This window comes from Acinonyx jubatus, chromosome A1 (assembly GCF_027475565.1).
Source record: "Acinonyx jubatus isolate Ajub_Pintada_27869175 chromosome A1, VMU_Ajub_asm_v1.0, whole genome shotgun sequence".
NCBI classification, from domain to species: domain Eukaryota; kingdom Metazoa; phylum Chordata; class Mammalia; order Carnivora; family Felidae; genus Acinonyx; species Acinonyx jubatus.
This window is the reverse complement of record NC_069380.1, coordinates 127,660,056-127,679,893: the sequence shown is the minus strand read 5'-3', so window position 1 is coordinate 127,679,893 and position 19,838 is coordinate 127,660,056. Positions and strand designations below refer to the sequence as shown.

Below are 19,838 nucleotides of genomic sequence, written 5' to 3'. Positions count from 1 at the left end.
GGGATCAGAGCCCAGATCTGTGTTAACTCTAAAAGTTATGCCAAAAAATTAAAAAATAAAAAAAGTTATTCCATTTCCAAAATTAGATGATGTTACTTCATACAGCATATATAATGTATACATCATCTACAGGGATAAAAATAGCAGCTGTAGGCCTGTCTAATACCTCTTTCACTTTGCTTCCACTAGGCCAAAGTGTACTAAAGAGTTATCTCATTAACATGAGAATCTATGAAATACTTCCTGTGAATCAAAATATGCCAAACCTTTAATATTACCACTACATCATGGATTTGATTTAATGTTTCTTTTTCTGATAAACTTCTAACCTATTACTCAGCAACAGCAATGAAAATAAACGCTTTACTCTTAAGCATATAAACCACAACTATTAAGCAACACTCAAGTACACCTATAGTCTAACGGTAATTAATTTTCAGAAGGCAGACTCTGATCTACTACATGAGTTTGACTACCTATTAATTACCAAATGATGATTAAATCACATGTGAAGTAGTTTTAGGGTTAAATGTATTTTACTGTAATCTAATTCTTGGAAAATTGACGATCTATATTTAGTAAATGGGATAAATCTTTGGCAAGAGAATACTGATTAATCAGAATACACTATTTTCTGAACATGACCAGTAACAGAATATATGCTAATTCTTCAGAGTTAAAAAAAACAATAATTATTATAAATATTAGAAAAGCTTTTTTAACACAGTATTGATGAGTTGTCAAAAGTATCAATCAGTTATCTCTTCTGTTAAAAACCAATTTGAATACATTAGCCAGAACAATAGCTATATCCCCTATAAAAAGAGAGTGATTTAATATGACTAAAAAAGCATTTTACCCAGTATTGAAAATTGTGTTTATGGGTACTAAAAGTTCTGTATAAAGCAACAGACATAGCTTCTACTCACACAGAATTTATAACGATGATAACTATGTTTCCTGGGCCATCAAATTTTGGTGATGGAAATTAACATTTACCAAGGCTAAAATGACATGTTAGACACCATTACATTTACTCATAACTTGAGGGAGATGTGTTATCATTAACTAATTTTACAGATGAGGAAATGGACTTAAATAACTTGCCAAAGTTCATACATTCAGTAAGATTTAGAATTTAGATTGAAACCCAGATCTGTATGACTCCAAAGTCCCTGCTTCTGAATCTAATTTAAATACACTGACATTATTAAACTAAATATATAATCTCACATGCATGTATAAATTGTTCAAAAATAATTATGTAAAATTTACAGAATATGGATTAGAACAGGAGATACTTCGGAACCTCAAAAAAACCCCTTAAATATACAAAGCACATTATAGGGACTGTATTCAAAGTTATGCTCTACTTGAGAACATTAACTAGAAAAAGTAAAAAATGTGAAAAGATAGCATTTTTAATAATATTAAGCTATTTACTTTTGAGTACTGAAAGGTTTTTCAAAATTGTATAAACTGTTACCATTTTAGTAATGGGAACTGAGAGAAACAAAAATGCTCCACATCTTGTCTACGGACACCTAAGTAAATTAATGCATTACAACATAATAGTTTCTAATTGGTTGGTTAACTCAGACTCTATTCTTCAAAAAAATAATTTAAAAAGCCTTTATTCTAGTGTACACATAATCATATATAGATACTTTCTATATATGTATATATTTAGAATATTTCTTTTAAAAAAAATCATACCTTTGCAAAGAGCAAATTAAGCTGCTTCCCTGATCCGTGGTACCCGCCCTGGGAAAGGAACAGTTTAACCTGTTCTTGAACCTGCTCTTCATCTAAGTGCCAGCAGTTTTCATCATCTATACTAGCACCTGCTGTTGGATCAGGAGCACCTAGAAATAGAAAGAAAAAATAACACATATGCTAGATAAAAACTCTGTGCTAAAGGGCTCTGATAATAAATTTGAGAAGAATTAAGATTCTGTACTTTTTGCCTACACACTTTTTAAGCCAATCTCAATTTCAATTATACATACAAATTTATGACTGAAAATAAATATGAAAATCATTCTCTCATTTCCAGGTCTTTGTTGATTTGTGCTAAGCTATAATGCAGATTACTGTAGAACTGAGATATTTTCTTTTTAAAGATCAGAAACTAAACCTTTGCAGATGAGTTTACATGTCTAAAGAATTAAAAAGTCACAAAAAGGTCTTATTGTAAAATACATGATTGTTGATAAAGCTCTACTGTGTAGAACATGTTAGGAAAGTTTTCAAAGACATGAGAAAAATGTGAAACCAAGTAAACTGAGCAGAGTATTTCTCTTTACTATGTTAATTCAAGAAGCTTTCACTGTTATCTGCTGCTGTATAAACTACATGCTGACATACTCTTTAGTTGCACAAAAACTGAAGATTAAAAAGGGAAATCAAGCCACATGGGAACAGGCAGTGCAGCTGTTGTACTTAACCAGGTTGTAGTATCACCTTGCCGAACTGCATAAATATTTTATTGCTGAAGCACACACAAAAGGTAAGAGCTATGTAATAAGCCCTCCACGTAGACTACCTTAGAAACTCAAACATTATCCAGATATTTAGGCAGGTAAAAATTAAGTTTCATTATTTATTCAAAAAGTAAAATGGTATTTAAGGCCTAAGATGTATAAGTAATATAAAAAATTTAAATCTAAAAACTTTTCATCAATAGTGTTTAATCTCCTTATCAACCCTTAAAAAATACATTAAAAGTCTGGTTTCACATTCCTTTCCTTTTCTTCTAATAATCTAATAATGCAAAATGAATTGGCCAAGGAAACAAACACTAACATCTGCTTAGAACCAGGGTTCATTAGTTCCTAAGAAGAAGGATGAGTCTGTGAATCTCCCCGAGAAGGTGCACATTCATTTATTTATTCATTGAGACAACATATTTACTGAATGTCCTCTGCTAGATTTGGGGATGAAATTGTGTACAAAAATAGAACTGCTATCATCATATAATTTACCATAAAATATTTTTGACTAAGACCAACAATAACAATTAACATCATGCCCAATATATTTGTATATCCAGGTGTTTATGTGATCACATCTATTAATCTGAAGCAAAAGCATGATGGAAAAAAGACCTTTAAGTGAAAGGCTCTGATATTCTCTATTCTTTTTTTGAAAAGGACTTATCATAATTTTTAAAACTGATTTCATAACCCAAAACGGGTTGCAACCCACTATTTGAGAAATACTATTTTAAGTGAGATAAATATCAACCTAATAATCACACATATAGATACACAATAATAAATGATAATAACTGTTCAAAGGAAGCAACCAAATGCCAGAAGACGGTATCAGAAAGCTCTGACTTGGCCATGGATCACCAGGGTAAGCACACCTTAAGGAAATGGAAACTGAGTTGAAATTTCCCTTACGTAGATTAGAGGTTAACTAGAAAACAGGAAAAGGAAGGAATGGGTCTGCATGTGAGACTAAGAGCTTAAGCAGAAGTCTCAGGTGGGAAGGAACACAGAACACAGATGAGATAAAAGCTAGTCTATATTCATACAATCCAAAAGTAGAGGATGAGGAAAAGACAAATACAAGACAACCCAGAGAAGAAGGGCTAGACCTTGAGAGCCCTGGCAAGTGAGTTTAGATTTCTCTTCCCTAAGTGTAATAAAGACGAATTCCTGACAAGGTCATCCAAAGGAGAAGAATGAAATACTCTAGATAGTAAAGATGTTTTGCTCTAATGTGCATCAATTTCAACATTCCTACGATGGAACATATTCAGCCACAAAAATGAATGTGGAGAATCTCTATGTACTACAATGGAAAAATATCCAAGATATGCTGTTGAATGAAAAAATAAAACAAGCTGAAGAAAAGTATACATTAAAAAAAAAACTTTATGTAAATAATGAAGTTTTAGGAAAAGCCTAAAACTTAGCATTTCCTTCCACATGCATAGAATGGGTAACCTAGGGGGCGCCTGGGTGGCTCAGTCGGTTAAGCGTCCGACTTCGGCTCAGGTCATGATCTCACAGTTCGTGAGCTCGAGGCCCGCGTCGGGCTCTATGCTGACAGCTCAGAGCCTGGAGCCTGACACAGCTTCACATTCTGTGTCTCCCTCTCTCTCTGCCCCTTCCCTGCTCATGCTCTGTCTCTCTCTGTCTCAAAAATAAACAAACATTAAAAAAAAAAATTAAAAAAAAAGAAAAAGAATGGGTAACCTAGGTACACGAGGGAAGAAAGCTCTTCCCTGCACCTTTTCATATTTTTAAAATTTGAGAACTATATGAATGTATTTAGGTACCTAAAAAATATCTCTCAAGTGTGGAGGATGGACTAGGAAGCAAAAATACATAAGAGAACAGTGAGGATGATGTTTTCATGGTCTGTACAAAGGATGATGATGGTAGCTTGAAAAACAAGAGTGAGAACAGAAATGTAGAATCTGACAGGAAATCAAGACATAAAAGCAAAGAAGTGGTAAAGAAGTGGGTATGTGAGATTTGTAAGATCAGGGAGTTAGGAAAGACAAGGTTTCTGGGTTACACAACTGGATGATGGACAACTCAATGACACAAAGATCAGAGCAGGACCAGGTTATGGGGTGGGAGGGCAGTGTTTATTAGGTCATGAGTTCTGTTTCAGATAGGGTGAATTTTAAGTACCTCTGAGATAGCCAAGAAGAGGAGAAACGATTTCAAGTAGGGGACTGGACATTTTACAGGAGACTCTACAGACAGGAAGAGTATCTAAGATAGGGACCCAAGGAAGGCCAATGTTTAAAGACTGGGAAAGAAAATGAGTGAGGATGGCAACGGGAATGAGTGGCCTAGAAGGAAGAGCTGGAGAGACTGGTTCTTCCAGAAGTAAGGCAGAGAAAGTTGTACCAAGGAGGACTTGGTATGTAAGTACATATTTAAGCTCCAGAGAGCAAGGATGGTAGCTGCCCTGCTCACCACTGCTTCCTGACACTTAACCAGTTTTTGCCTCTATCAGGCAGTCAAGTACTGGAACGGGGGAGAAGGAGGGAGGAGAAAGACATGTGTACATTCCTCCCCTAAGAGAAAGATTCCTATCAAAGAAGAACCGCTAAAGCATTTTCACATTTATCTCATTTTTGCCTTACAACGTCCCCTAAAGGTGAGTTAAGATCATGATCCCTATTCTACAGAAGCAGAAACAAGTTCACAGTGATTAGGACTTGTCCAGAGCCACAGTGCCAAATCCACAGTCTCCTGGTTCTCTCCCCTTCTGAAGAATACATCCCAGAACCTTGGAGCTAAAGTTGAACCCTGACGACATCAAGACAGGCATTGTCAGCCCTAAATCAAACACAAATCTAAGGAAAGATACTGGGATGTTCGCAAGCACTTATTAACACATTTCTCTCTTTCACAGGAAAATCTAAGGACACACAGTGCTGTAAAGAGTTAACTAATGGGGCTACATCTGTATCCCACAGGGACTGAGAGCCCCTAATCCAGCCCATCTCCTTGATTCTAGAGAAAGAGACACACACAAATACAAATGCACAACGACAACTAAAGATTCATCTTTTTTTAAGTTTATTTTTTTAACAGAGAATGCATGCATGCCCAAGTGAGTAGGGAACAGGCAGAGATAGAGAGGGAAAGAGAATCTCAAGCAGGCTCCACTGACAGCAAAGAGACTCACATAGGGCTCAATCCCATGAACCATGAGATCATGACCTGAGCCAAAATCAAGAGTCATGTCTTTAATAGACTGAGTCACCCAGGCGCCCCTATAGATTCTTTAAATGCACCAGAAGAGACTTGCCCAACAACTCAATGATAGGATGTCAACTTTAATATTTAAGCTTTCTCCAGTATCTTGCTAAAACCCTCCTGGGCAATCTGACACATCCTTCTTTAACCTCTTTTTAGGGAAAATTCTGACAAGCTACTGATTATCTACTCTTTGTTCCTTCTGATGAGCTGAACTAAAGAAAGTCAATTTCTATCCTTACAGTAGTTACTTCCCCCAGTACTCCTCACTTTTCAGTTGTTCTCTATTGGGCACTGAAGACCAAGACCTACAAGGAATCCTGTCCCTAAAGGACTGAGATGGGGACTGACCGTCCTGGTGTAGTAGAAGGCATGCTACCCTTCACTGCTTGGGTCAGAGCCATGTTGAGACTTGGCTTTTCTATATACCACATACATTTCCAAATATTTTAAGTAGATTTCAATGTGGTTTAGAGGAAAAAAACCCAGTCTTATTGGCCTAAAGTGGCAAAGGGGTCAACATTCAGACACTCTACAAGAACTTCAGGATATACTCAACTCTTATTTTTTTCATACTAAAAGAGAAAAATGTTACAAAGAATATTCCAGAAATCATGTTTATTTGACTTGAATTATAACAATGAATTTTTCCTTAAAATTCAATATGTTTTAAAACACTCATATTTTTTAAAATATGATAATTTTTTATGTTTCTTTAATGGGATATTTAATTTACACACAGATATTCTTGACTAGCTGGGAAGACATCTAAAAGAAAATGTATAAATATATGAATAATGTTTCTCAAGTTTTTAACAAAACTGAGGGTTTTTCAGTTTTCATGTTGAGGGCAGGAAAGCAGGTTAGGTTTGGTAAGCTAGTGTTAGAATTAAAGTATTTCTTAAAGAGTGTGGGGGAAAGGGGAGACACTGCAGAGGCAAAATGGCCCAGATAAAATTTTACTGCGAATAATCTATCTAATAACGTCTACACACGAGCCGAGAAGGCCTAATCCTAGATCAGACCTCGGAAGACTTCAGTTCTAGGCACAGCTTGGAAAAACTATGTACCCTCAAGCCTCCCACTTCCTCAAACCTAATACTGTATAATGGAGGAATAAAAAATTAACTAGGTGATAAGAATTAGAAATCTTTTCATGTGACTGCATAGGAAACATCTTCACTTGGTAATAAGAATGCAAGTAAACGCAACCAGTTGGTAAATAAAACATAAATTTACTCTAAACACAACTCAACACTTTAGGAATATGTAATACTATACATTATTGACCAGGAAATTAAATGTCTACAATAATAACCTCCTTAAAAGAACAGATTCATTTAGTAAACTTTAATGCTTAACTATTTAAATCCTAATATGTCTTGATTACAAGTATTAAAGTGTTGCCTAAGCCTTGCATAAAATGTAGACTTGCAAAATTTATTTCTACTTGTTAGTGGCTATCTACCAACAAAGAAAACCTCTCAGTGTTTAGCTTTGAGAAAGGTATGCAAAGAAAAACATTATTCATGTATTTATACATTTGCTATTAAATAGTTCCCCAGTTGGGCAGGAACCAGAATCTGTGTATGTAAATTAAATGGTCCATTAAAAGGTTTTAAAACCTATCATATTTTTTTACCCTTATTTATATTTATAATTACGAACGCTATAAGTTTACAACTGTATAATTAATCTTTGTGAGCATTTTATTACCAAAGCTTAATTCTTCAAAGTTTCAAGCCTTCAGGGAAAGTGAAATTATCTAGTGAAAAAAGTCAAGCAGTTTAATTGTCTCTCATTCCCAGCTAGAGATGTGTGAATTTGATTTACCCTCTTATGTTAGTTATGTAATACCATAGAAAGAGAGCAAAAAGAATTCATGAACATGGAGGGGCACTTGGTCCATGTCCTTGGCTTTCCCTGTCTGATACCTGATTTGGTTTATCTCAGTATCAAAACCCCCTTATCCCGGCAGTTCTCAAAATTAAGAGTCTATCAAGATTCCTGAGGCACCTTGTGGAAAAAATAGATACCTAGGCACCACACTTCAGAACTAGACTCAGAATGTTTGCCAGCAGGGTAGGGGAACTATTCTATATTTGGAGAGAATGTTAAACATGTTGGTACTTTGTGGGTCTTCATACTGAAAAGTATTCAGAGTTCAGAAGCATCAAACAGACACCTCTCCAGTGTACTGAATGAAGCATATTTAAGACACACCAAATGAAATATCTGTCTCATGTCAAGGAAACAGTTGCTTTTAAGCAGTAAGCGGCAGCAAACCATTCTGTAAATTTTAAACTGAGAAACTGAGACACATTCACAACTGGCTTATGCTATGTTTGGTATGTGGAATTATTCACAGCTTTGGGTTCTAATAGGGAACTTAATGCTTTCTTTTCTTGGCTTAATCTGCTGGAAAACAATTCAAACAAAAAGGAAATGAAAAGCTTTACTTTACCTCTTCACCTTAACTGTGACCTAACTGCTTTAACAATACAGTAGTCTAAATAATGCCTTAACTATTTATATTTATGCAGAAGTGAGGGTTTTTTGGTTAAAATTGTTAAAATTAATCTATAAAGGCAGAATGTAGGCAACAGATGTCTACACTGTAGAGGTGATTAATTCAGCCTCTTTTAGGGCACCTAGAAAAATGCCATCTCCTAAAATTTCAGTGCCCACTGCTAAAGCTAGGCAACATTAAGTCTGCGACTTAAAAAAGCACCGGTACACCTGTCTTACAAGCTGAAGGCAAAATCCTGACATCAAACACTGGCACCGCAAGGGAAAAGGCAAAGCAGCAAACTTTAGTGATTCAGACTCCAAAAAAAATTCTTTCTTTAGAAAAAACAAGAATTAGAAGATTGCTGAAAAATAACATGCACTGAATAAAAACACACTTGAAAAAAGATTCAAATTTTATTATTCCTTAAATCCTCATTTCAAAGTAGTGGCAATGCCTTCCTTTCAACCTACAATTGTGATGGCTTCAAAAGCCAGATCCTTCCTCACCTTCTATTCTCAATGGTCAGCTCCAGAAGCTGTTAGAGGTCGGCCCATGGTCTTTATCTTGGGAGGCTAATGACAGAGGGAGCCCTGGCATGTGCCAGGCTGGGCTCCCTCAGCAAGCCACCTTCCCTTCAGTTCAATGCGAAAGAAGAGAATAAGTAGTACTGCAATCACCATATAGCTCAGGGAACTCACATAGAAAGGCCTGTCAGGGTTTATAGATCTTCCTCTATTACTTTCCTCTCATCTGACTTTATTACTCATCTCTTATTATCACTCAATTTCCTTCAGAAGCTCAATAATATGTTTATTCATGTACAGAAATAAGCATGTGTCTTATATGGGTGAAAAAGCGATACAGTATTTGTACACTCTCCAGGCTCATTTAAAAATGCAGAATGTAAACACAGTGTGCATAACAGGTAGGTCACTTTCTGCAACTTAGCTAAAAATGTATTACTTGGTACACAAATATAAATATTTAAATGCAAAGTTCTCAGGAAGTCTTGACTTTACATTACCTAACTCTTCAGATTTATTAAAAGAAATCTACTATGTTTGCAAGCTTTGAGAATGGTTTGCTCAGATTATTTAAATGACGTTGTTTAAAAAACAGCTCACAAATATTTTCCTCAACTCTCACTGCCCTGAAGACTCATGTCAACTGAGTCATCACCATGACAGTGATAACAGTAATTCAAATTTACTCCTTTAACCCTCCTGACCTTATAAAACAGGTAACTCTTTATTGTCCATGTCTTACAAATAAGAAAACTGAGGTCTGAGATTCAGTTGCTATCCGCAGTAACAGAGCTGGAGAGCAAAGGAAACATAGGCTACCTTCTAAGATCATCAACACTCTGCAGAGTCTCAAAAAGTGAAAACCCCATTTATGGGGGAGGAGGGCACAAGAAGATCATAGAGCCAACATGGACAGACTTAGGGTCAGGTCAATGACAGAGGACTAGCGAGGAAACTGATCATAGCTGGTAGCTATCCTTTGAAAAGCATGAGAGTGAAGACAGTGTCAGAGATGACTATATGGTATAAGGGAAGGCAAGATTTGGAGGTGAAAAGACAAAAAATGAAGGGTACTGGGCTAAAAGTAACTTGGCTGTTTCTGTATTACCCTAGCAAATTCCTCATGGGCTAGAGATGTGATTCCTCCAAATGAAGACACAGAAGTTCTAAGATTACTTCTTTTGCTGAAGTGAAATGCTTTTTCATATGAAGATAGTCATACGTACATGGTCATACATTCCATCAATTTTGTAAAAAAAAAAAAAAAAAAAAAAAATTAAATCTTATTAGAGAAACATCTAGTTTTAGTCAAAACTTAAAAATAAACCTAGTGAGAGGCACCCAGGTAGCTCAGTTGGTTAGGCGTCTGACTTTGGCTCTCAGGTCATGATCTCATGGTTTGTGAGTTTGAGCCCTGCATTGAGCTCTGTGCTGACAGCTCAGAGCCTGGAACCTGCTTTGTATTCTGTGTCTCATTCTCTTTCTGCCCTTCCCCTACTTGTGCTCTGTCTCTGTCTCTCAAAAATAAATATTAAAAAAAAATTTTTTTTAAATAAACCCAGTGATTCTTTGAGGGAAATGTGGCGGTACTTACTAAAAAATGCATGTACCACTTGTTCTGGCATTTCTACTACTAAGGATCTATTATTCAAAAATACTTGCACAGGGACTCCTGGGTGTCTCAGAAGGACTCTTGATTTTTGCCTCAGGTCATGATCTCAAGCCCCATGTCAGGCTCTGAGCTAACAGTGCAGAGCCTGCTTGGGATCCTCTCTCTCTCACCCTCTCTCTCTGCCCCTTCCCTGATCATGTGCACTCTCTCTCTCAAAATAAATAAACTTAAAAACAAAAAACAAAAATATTTGCACAAATTCACACACGTACACACACACAATGGTTGAAGTGGTACTGCACACAGTACAAAAACAAAACAAAAGCAACTTCAAAATTATTCAGTAAGTTAGTAGTTAAATGTATCCATAATATGGAATACTACACAGCATTTAAAACAGTAATAGACACGTCTGTACTAACATAAGATATACACCATATATTAAGAGAAAAAAGCAAAAGGGAGAAAAATATTTTTAAATTTTTTTAAAAACTACATATGTGTGTGCACAAAGAAAGCTGTCTCAAAGAATACAAACCACACTGTCAGCAGTAGTTGCCTTGAGGGATAAGGGAACTGTTGGAGACACTAAGGAAGGAGCTGGTTGATGAAGGAGCCAATACGGATTTGTCTTTTTATCTTCACACAGTTCTATATTACTATATATTTTTCCAACATACTTTTTTTAAATTGTTTTAAAATTTCTCTAAGTTTCACACTGCTGCACTTTAGGACAGCAAATTCAATTCTCTCCTACAGAATATTTGCAAATTGTATTAATCACCAGTAGATCATACCTTTGTTTCACCAAATGTCAATGCCTGAGTGTTCTACGAAAGAAAGAATATGCTTGTAATAACCAAATTATCTCCCTAGGATACTTGTAAAAACTGGTTGCTAATGCAAACCCGATTACAATGAACATGACCATCCACAGGGGAACAAAAGGAAGAAAGATGTGACATAAGGCCTCCATCAAACAACTCCGACTGTCGCTCACTGCTAGATTTGGAACACGTATGTGTACAAAAATAAATCTCCAAGTTCCTGCTAAGAACAAAACAGAACGAAAAATGACAGTGTTACTTTTTATTTAACAAATTCCGAGGGCCTACTGCTTCTTAAGTACTGCCCTTAGGGAGGCCACCAAGATACACACACAGGTCATAGTTTTGGACCTGATGGGAGTTTACAATCAACTAAAAGTAAGCTACACAGTGAACACAGGATTGCTGAGTAGGTCTGCTTGTCTGTTTGGAATATCTAAGAGAGGCCAAATGGACTGATATATAAGATGGCTGGGACACAGAGGCATTTGGAGGCTAAGTTAAGCAGGACTGGCAGGCATGAATGGAATTTATGATGTTGGTTTTATTCGAACCATGCTCAAACAAATTCAAATGTCTCATCAAAGAACAACACGTAAGCGCACACTTGAGTAGAACCACAGGAGGTGCACCTTTTGCAGTATGATACCAGGTGCTTCCTGTGTCTCTGTAGAAATACCACCACCAAAGTCACAGAATCAGAGGTGGAAGAGATCTTGGATGTCATGTGTCAAGTGCATCTAACATGTGAATATATTCCTTCTGCTTCTAGCTGACTGAAATGGTATCTCTGGGCACATGACAGTGATATCAGGGAGGAGTCTACCCTACTTTTGGGACGGCCCAGGCTCTAGGAGTGAAAGAGCACTGAAATGACCCCCCCCACACACATACACACTCTGCTCCCAGCCAAGACCAATACCAGCTTCCGCTTAGTCTGTCCCTCTTTGCTGTAGTGTGCCCACTACAGGCTAGCTCATGGGGGGGGGGGGGGGGGGGGACGACAAAGTGCACAAGTGAGAAAGTAGAAGGAGAAGAAATACATGACAGAAAGTCAGAGTAAAGTAAGATGACCTCCAACTGTGATATCATTCACCCCCCCCTCCCAACTGGTTTCTACCCTCTTCTGTGACAACTTCTGGATACACTAAACATGAGGTAAACTCAGTAATATTTCTATTATTATTATTATATGTGTATTCCTTATTAAAATTCTTCCAATGCTGTTAGAGAAGAGCATGACCACTGTAAATGAGGAAAAAATGAGCTTCACCCAAGGTTACTCAAGTAATGCATACATAATAGAGACAATACTGGACTCTAAGCCTTCAGATTTTAAGTCTGATGTTCTGTCTCTACACCACGATTTACCAATCTATGTAATACACCTCCTTTAATACAAAACGTAAAGGACCAAAAAGACTGAGTTAAGTAAGAGAGAGGACTAGCACTTGGAAATCAGTAAATTTAAAAAAGTACTTAGCGAAGACACCAGCATCTTTTTTAAGAATGTGGAAGCTGGAAAGTTTTATTAGAATATAAAACTGAAAGCAAACAATTTTGCTGAAAAAAAAATGCAGGATATAATGGGAAATCTCCTTGGAGGGCCATTAACATCACTATCTTACAGCCACTATTTAGCATACAGTAGTTAGTTTTATAATCTAATCAAAATTATGTGTGTGGGGGGGATGTTATGAAAACACAAAGAAATGAAAAAAAATCTGACAAGGAATGAACTATTACAATAACTAAGTCTATATTCCAAGTACCTTTGCTCAGTCTGTGAGCTTGGATATACTAACACATTCTCTTCAGTTTCTTCATCTAGAAACTACTGCAATTATAAATATGCAATATCAAGTTAAAAAGGAAATTGTTAGGAATAATATGCCTGAAATCATCTTGAGAAAGCTTTTAACTCCTCAGGATAAAATTCTTGCAGAAAGAAAATATTTCAAAATACAGTGACCCTTGAACAATGCAAGGGTTGGGGGGTCAACCCCCAAACAGTGGAAAATCCATGTATAACGTCTGACTACACAAAAAGGTAACTACTAATAGCCTACCACTGACTTTCAGAAGCCTTACCAATAAGGTAAAGTCGATCAACATGTATTTTATATGTGTATTATATACTGTATCCTTACCATAAATATGCCAGAGAACATAAAATGTTAAGAAAATTGTAATAGAAAATACACTTATAGTGCTATACATATATTTACAGGAAAAATACAGGTATAAATGGATCTGTGCAGTTCAAATCCATGTTGTTCAAGGGTCAACTATAATAAGGAAAAGCAACTAATAGAATTTTAAGCAACATTAGGATAAATAAGTTCTTAAGAAAAATGAATAACCTGTTACCAACATAGTTTGTATTTCCTTAAATTATGACTTTCTTCTAAAAAGGATTTGGAAGCCAAACTTGTCTTTAAGATACCTATTAAGATAACTGAAACTAAATCGTATCCCAACTCTATTATCTGGCCAAGTAAAAGTGATGCTTTTCCTTAAAGAAAAATTAACTCTATCAATATTTGTGTTTAAGACATCTTTCTACTCAAAGAAAAACTACACCCAAAAGACCATACAAAAAAGCACTGCTTTAATGGTTTGGAGAATGCTTTATGTACAGATGTTTGGAGGCAGGTGAAATCATGTGGTCAAATAACTGCAAAATATTTTTAATCCCACTCTCTAATAAGGCATCGATCTAACAGTTAAAATAACACTCTCCAGGGTTCCCCTTTTGTCACTTAAAGTCATGGCCTGCTTCCTACCTGTCTTCTCTTTACCATGTATCATACAAGGACAGAAGGCAAGAAGGCAGCTCATGTAACTGGCCCATTTCCAGGCTGGGAGCAAATCTGATGATAAATTAAGTGAAGAAGAAACTGGTGGGATAAACTGCTCAAGTTCACTGCTCTAGTTAAGCTGTTCTCATACAAGTTATTTGAAAATCACACTAAGCCTAAAGCTAATCTGCATTCTGCCCTTGCTATTTCCTTGGAAAACTTTTTCTTCTTATTTTAGAAATTCTGAAAGAAATATAAATATCATAGGAACACTTTCTTGCACCCAGCTCTGCATTACATTAATTCATTAGTCTTACTATTTGAACATAAAAATGAATTTTCAAAGCTTTTAGACAAGAAACTTTGGGGGCTGCTATTCTTCAAAACAAGGAAGACCCATGCAGAACAAATGATTGTTGATGTGGACCTATGGTTAAACTAAAACTCAGAGAACAAAGTAACCCTAATGGATTATATAAATTCGGGGGGCGGGGGGAGGAAATAAAAGTTTGAAGAACACATACAAGTTTGAAGAAATGGTATATCCTATTCTTCTGCCTCCACTGAACAATTTAATAAAAAAGCCATGGATAGGCTCCTGAGAAATCTGAGATGATTGTTAGCTAGCCTGAATTTTCACAAAGCAGTAAGATTGAGGGAGGTAGTATGACAAAGAAGAAGCCTATCTGAACGAGTCCTTGAGTGCATGTCCTTTGGTGGGTCAAAGGTACTTCAGTGCCACAGTTGTTTACAATATTGTATTTAACAAGGGCAGGCTCTACCAAGTAAAATGCTTTACACACCTTGTGATACCACTCTAATAAAACTGAGCCTAATATGGGGAGTACTAGAAGAAGTATGGCTATGGGGGTGTCCCTCTGACATAAAAACCATTTTCAAAGTATCTTATAGCACTAGGGGACTTGTAAAAGAATGTTCACAGCAGCTCTATTCAAAACAAGATCGATCAACAGTGGAATGGACAAACGGTGATGTTCTCAGAGCTAGACTATTCTAGAGTTGTGCTGTCCAGTAAATAAGGTAACCACTAGCCACACGTGGCTATTAAGCACTTGCAGCACTGTGACTATGGGGGGTTTAAGGTATGCCGTAAGTATAAAACAGACACCAGATTTCAAAGACTGAAATACGAAAAAAAAGGGTAAAATGTATCAGCTTTTTGTTGACTTGATATTTATGAATATTGAGATTAATCACTTTTAAAATTAATTTTGTTTCTTTTTAAATAGGCTATTACAATATTTTAAACCATACAAGTGGCTCACATTATATTTCTCTTGGACAGTGCTGCTCGAGAGCAATGAAAATAAATGAACTACAGGTACATGAAACAGTATGCATTAATCTTACAAACATGATTCCAATGAAAGAAGTCAGATAAAACTCAACTAGTGTTTAATGATGTCAACAACAAAACACAAACCACCAAGGTGTGATTACCATAAAAACCAAGCAGTGGTTAGTTACCATGGGGAAGAGAAAGGAGCTTGTGACAGAAAGGGGACATATGGAACCCTCTCAAGTGCTGACAGCAGTCTATTTCTGGGACCTGTGTTGTTGGTTCACTTTATTAAAACTACATATTCATATTTTATGCACTTTCCTACATGTTTTACCTCACAATTTTAAAAGTTTTCAAGAAATAAATATTAAACTTCCTTTCCTTAAATATTTACATTCACTATAGCAATTAAGGACTTTTTAGAAACCTAAAAGAATAGATTGAGTCCTGTATCTCAAATCAATATAACTAAAGAAATGCAAAAATGTTAGGCCCCAGAGTTGCCTAGTCAAGACTGTGTTACATTCCTCAATATATTTTTAAATATTTTTAAAATTACGTCTAAACGTTTTTAAAGCATAACAACCTGTAACTTAGCCATATTATTTATCCTGTTTTAATGTACTCCATGAAATAGGTTGTGGGTGTATTTCTGACAGGTTACACATACATTCTTGTAAGTCAACATATCTGCAATCACAAAATAAACACCTGATAAATGTGTTTATAAGAAACCATTTTTGAGATTTCTTACACAGTGATAATCATATCCTAAATTCTCTCTGAACAAGTTGTAATATGTTTTTTTAAAATATTTGTTTATTTTTTAAAGAGCGCAAGTAGGAGAGGGGCGGGGGGGGGGGGGAGGGGCGGCGACGACAGAGGATCCAAAGCAGGCTCTGCGCTGACAGCAGTGAGCCTGATGTGGGGCTCAAACCCACGAACTGCAACATCATGGCCTGAGCTGCTCAACTGACTAAGCCACCCAGGCAGCCCAGTTGTAATATTTTTCTAAGAATAATTTAATTTTCTTAATATGAGGCATCCTGTCAGAAATGTCCTTTCTTGGAAAATAAATTTTAAAAGAAAATGGGGGAAGAAAATTCAGAGTACGTCCAAGTTAATTTACTGATAAAAGCTGACAAAGGTGAATTAAATAAGTCTTGTGTTTTCCACAACCAATATCTAACATTTGATGAAATTTTACCAAATGTAAAAGCATAGGAGTCAACCTTTAACAACTGAGAAATTTTTCTGGGCACAAAAGGTTTGCTATCTAGTAGAATGCACAAAACACTTTGAAACAAATGTTTCAGGATACAAAACTAAACTTAAAAACCTCTGTCAACAATACTTTAATAATAAAAAATTTTTTAAAACTCTCTTGGCTACTAAGAACAATGCTGAAGACCTAAATTCACATTTAATTCATTTTTATGCAGAAGAAAGGAATTTATAAATGAAAAAGAATACAAAAAAGACATCTTACAGAATGAATGTCTATACTCACCATGAACTTGGTTGATTTCTGAATTCTGGGAAAGAATTTCATCTGCTAATTTCTGAGCAGTTGGCAAAACTTCTGTGTGGTGCACTGTGATCAAATACTGTACAAACTTTTGTAGTTGGTCTCTATTCATTTGAAAGAGAGTCTCTGAAATGGGAAGATGTAGTTTGACCTGATCTGGCTTGCGGATGCGGTATAAAGACAGTGCCACAACATGAGCACAATAAAATATGTCCTTGTTTCCACAGCTGCAGGTCACTGAGGTAATCTTGCAACGATCAAAGCTGATGGCCACGTTGCAAACAGTTTCTGGCTCCGATTGTATTGCAGGTTCTGTCACTGTGCCGCTCAAGTGGAAACCTATGTGATAGAAAGGGAGGAGAGAGGTTAGCTGCTGCATTCAGATGCTATGAAGTATTTCTAATTCTTTGCAATGGGCAGTACTTGACGGCAGCGAGAAAAAAATATTGACAGTTTTTATTTTCAAGTAAAAACATTCAGACCACGCAAACATCCTCCCGCCTCCTGTTCTTCACACTTTATAGGGAAAAAAGCAATGGTATTTGACAGACATGCTAAAGTATTTTACACATGTATATGAAAATATGTATTGCAGTATACCACCATCACACCTATAGGAAGTTGTTAGATCTCACTAACAAGCCATAATCACTCATCTCTGAACCTGTGGTATACCTGACACAAATCCCCAGATCAGTGGTTTTCTTCCTTTAAAGACACAAAAAAACAAAACAAGGCCAGCTTGGCTTTGTGCTCAACAAATTCCTCCCTTCCCTCCTTTATTCTAGGCAGCCACTAACATCTTCTAACCAACAATGCAACTCTGGGGCAGGTCGTTCACAGACACTGGTCAGATAAATTTTCTTTAAGGTTTTCTTTAAGTTTATTTATCTTGAGAGAAAGAGAGAGAGCGCGGGAGGGGCAGAGAGAAGGAGAGAGAATCCCAGACAGGCTCCACACCAGCAGTGCAAAGACTGATGCAGGGCAGGGCTTGAACTCACAAACTATGAGATCATGACCTGAGCCGAAGTCGGAAGCTTAACCGCCTGAGCCACCCAGGTGACTGTGATCAGATAATTTTTTTAATTTAATAATCCGTGCCTAACATATGCCCCAATACAGCAATGTCTATGAGCAATGCCTATTGGTAGAACTTCAAAGCCCACCAAATCTCATATATACCGCAGTCTAAGTAGCTCACAATGAGCTGGTACAGAAGTAAGGTTATTAAACATGCTTACATACACAAACACACAGGCACACAGAATCACCAAGGGGAAAGGGTCTTTACAGCTTAAACTTAGAACTACACACAAATCCTTCACACCCTCCCTGACCGAGAGGTCATTTGCTGGCTGCTTACAATGGTCCAGAGAGGAGATGCTCACCCCACACACACACGACTCCCCCTTGGATTGCTCTAGGAAAACCATACAGCCAACTGAAAACTGCCTCCCACCACAATGACATCAGTGGGTCCTGGCCTATTTGGCCAGGGGACAAAACCTCCTCTCACTATCCATATGTGAAATATCAGTATGTGGAAAGTTAACCCCAAATTTCTTTTTGGCACATCCATTCAGTTCCACCTTCCTTCTCTCACAACCACATTCAAAGGTAAGGGCTAAACCTTAAGGAGATAATTTTGGGAACTTTCAGGACACCAATTTACCTCAAGATTTTGAGTACCTGGCAGAAACATAAGATCCAGAATGAAGGTTTTGACTTTCTTTCAGCCTTCCACTATCTATGCTACTTGAATAAAACTCATCAAGAGGACACTGTCTTCATGCCCAAAAAGAAAGATCTTTACCATTTGGGAAATCTGAGAGGGATGACAGACATATAACATGAGAATGACAACTAGATAATGCCTAGAATTCACATATGGGTCACTTGAACCCTACTTACTGTCTCCCCCAAGGGATGATCATCAGGCCAGAGAGCTGGAAGAAACACTACTCACTATTCAGTTTAGAAGAAATCTTTCAGAGTAATATAATTTCATCCTAATAATTCATATTTAGTAACACAGAAGGAAAGAGAAAAGTGTGGTAATAAGTTTTACCAAGTTAATTTAAAAAGAGCAATCCCTAAAAAAAACAAGTTACTACTAAATTTCATGGTAAGAAATTTAGAGAACTGTAATATGATAATCTTCGTTTTTCTTACAAAGAGATTATATTATCCCTGTTTCAGAATGAATATTCCAGTCTCCTTTACCTCTTTTGGTCAAGAAGTTTTTTTTGAAAAATACAATTAAAGAAAAGATACATAGTACATATACTTCTATTTTTTTTTAATTTAATGTATTTTCCCATGAGGAAAAAGTCACAGAAAAAGTAAACACCCAGAGAACTTCAAAAGTGAAGAATAGTAAGGACAAACTTACCTTACTATATACCAGATGCATGATAAGCCTACAGTAATTAAAAATCCACAAGACAGGCACAGATTAAGATAGAAAAAAACCCAATGGATAAGAGACAATTCTGAAAGTCCTGAAGTATATTCTGTACGTTCAGTGCAAGAGATCTCAATGTTTTCTACCTTCACAGACATGTTGTATACAAAGAAACCGGTTATCACTATGGGAAAATAGTTACCATAAACTGACCATTTATAAAATTGATCTCTCCCAGCTTCACAGCACCATAGCTCTCCTTGTCCATCAAGTCAACATCTTTGTCTCTCCATGACAGTGATATTGCACAACTTTTCCAATCATAGGAAAAGTCAAGATAATTGAGGATCTAAGAGTTGGACTAGTCACTACTTAATCTGTAAGGGTATAACAGGTACTTCGAAAAAGAATGATTTAACTACCAAAGAAAAGGCCCTTATTAAGAAAAGTGATGAACCCCTCAAACAATTTTTTGCAAAAAGCTGCACAAGTCAGAAGGAAGTAAAGTGTATTGAATGAATGCTGCGATCATTAAATTATGCCGAAGGAAAAACTCATCTATTATTCAATTTCACTACAACAAATATTTACTATT

General features: G+C 36.4%; 1 protein-coding gene across 2 annotated transcripts in view; it reads right to left on the bottom strand.

Annotated features, from left to right (window-relative positions):
* ZSWIM6 (zinc finger SWIM-type containing 6) overlaps window positions 1–19,838 on the bottom strand; it is a 195,462-nt gene that overhangs the window by 55,440 nt on the left and 120,184 nt on the right. For both annotated transcript variants that reach the window (XM_053223321.1, XM_027041265.2), the window contains exons 2-3: window positions 16,822–17,178; window positions 1,717–1,865 (exon numbers count right to left, since the gene is read on the bottom strand). In XM_053223321.1, the coding sequence (XP_053079296.1) occupies window positions 1,717–1,865; window positions 16,822–17,178 (506 nt within the window). The remainder of the gene's footprint in view (window positions 1–1,716; window positions 1,866–16,821; window positions 17,179–19,838) is intronic.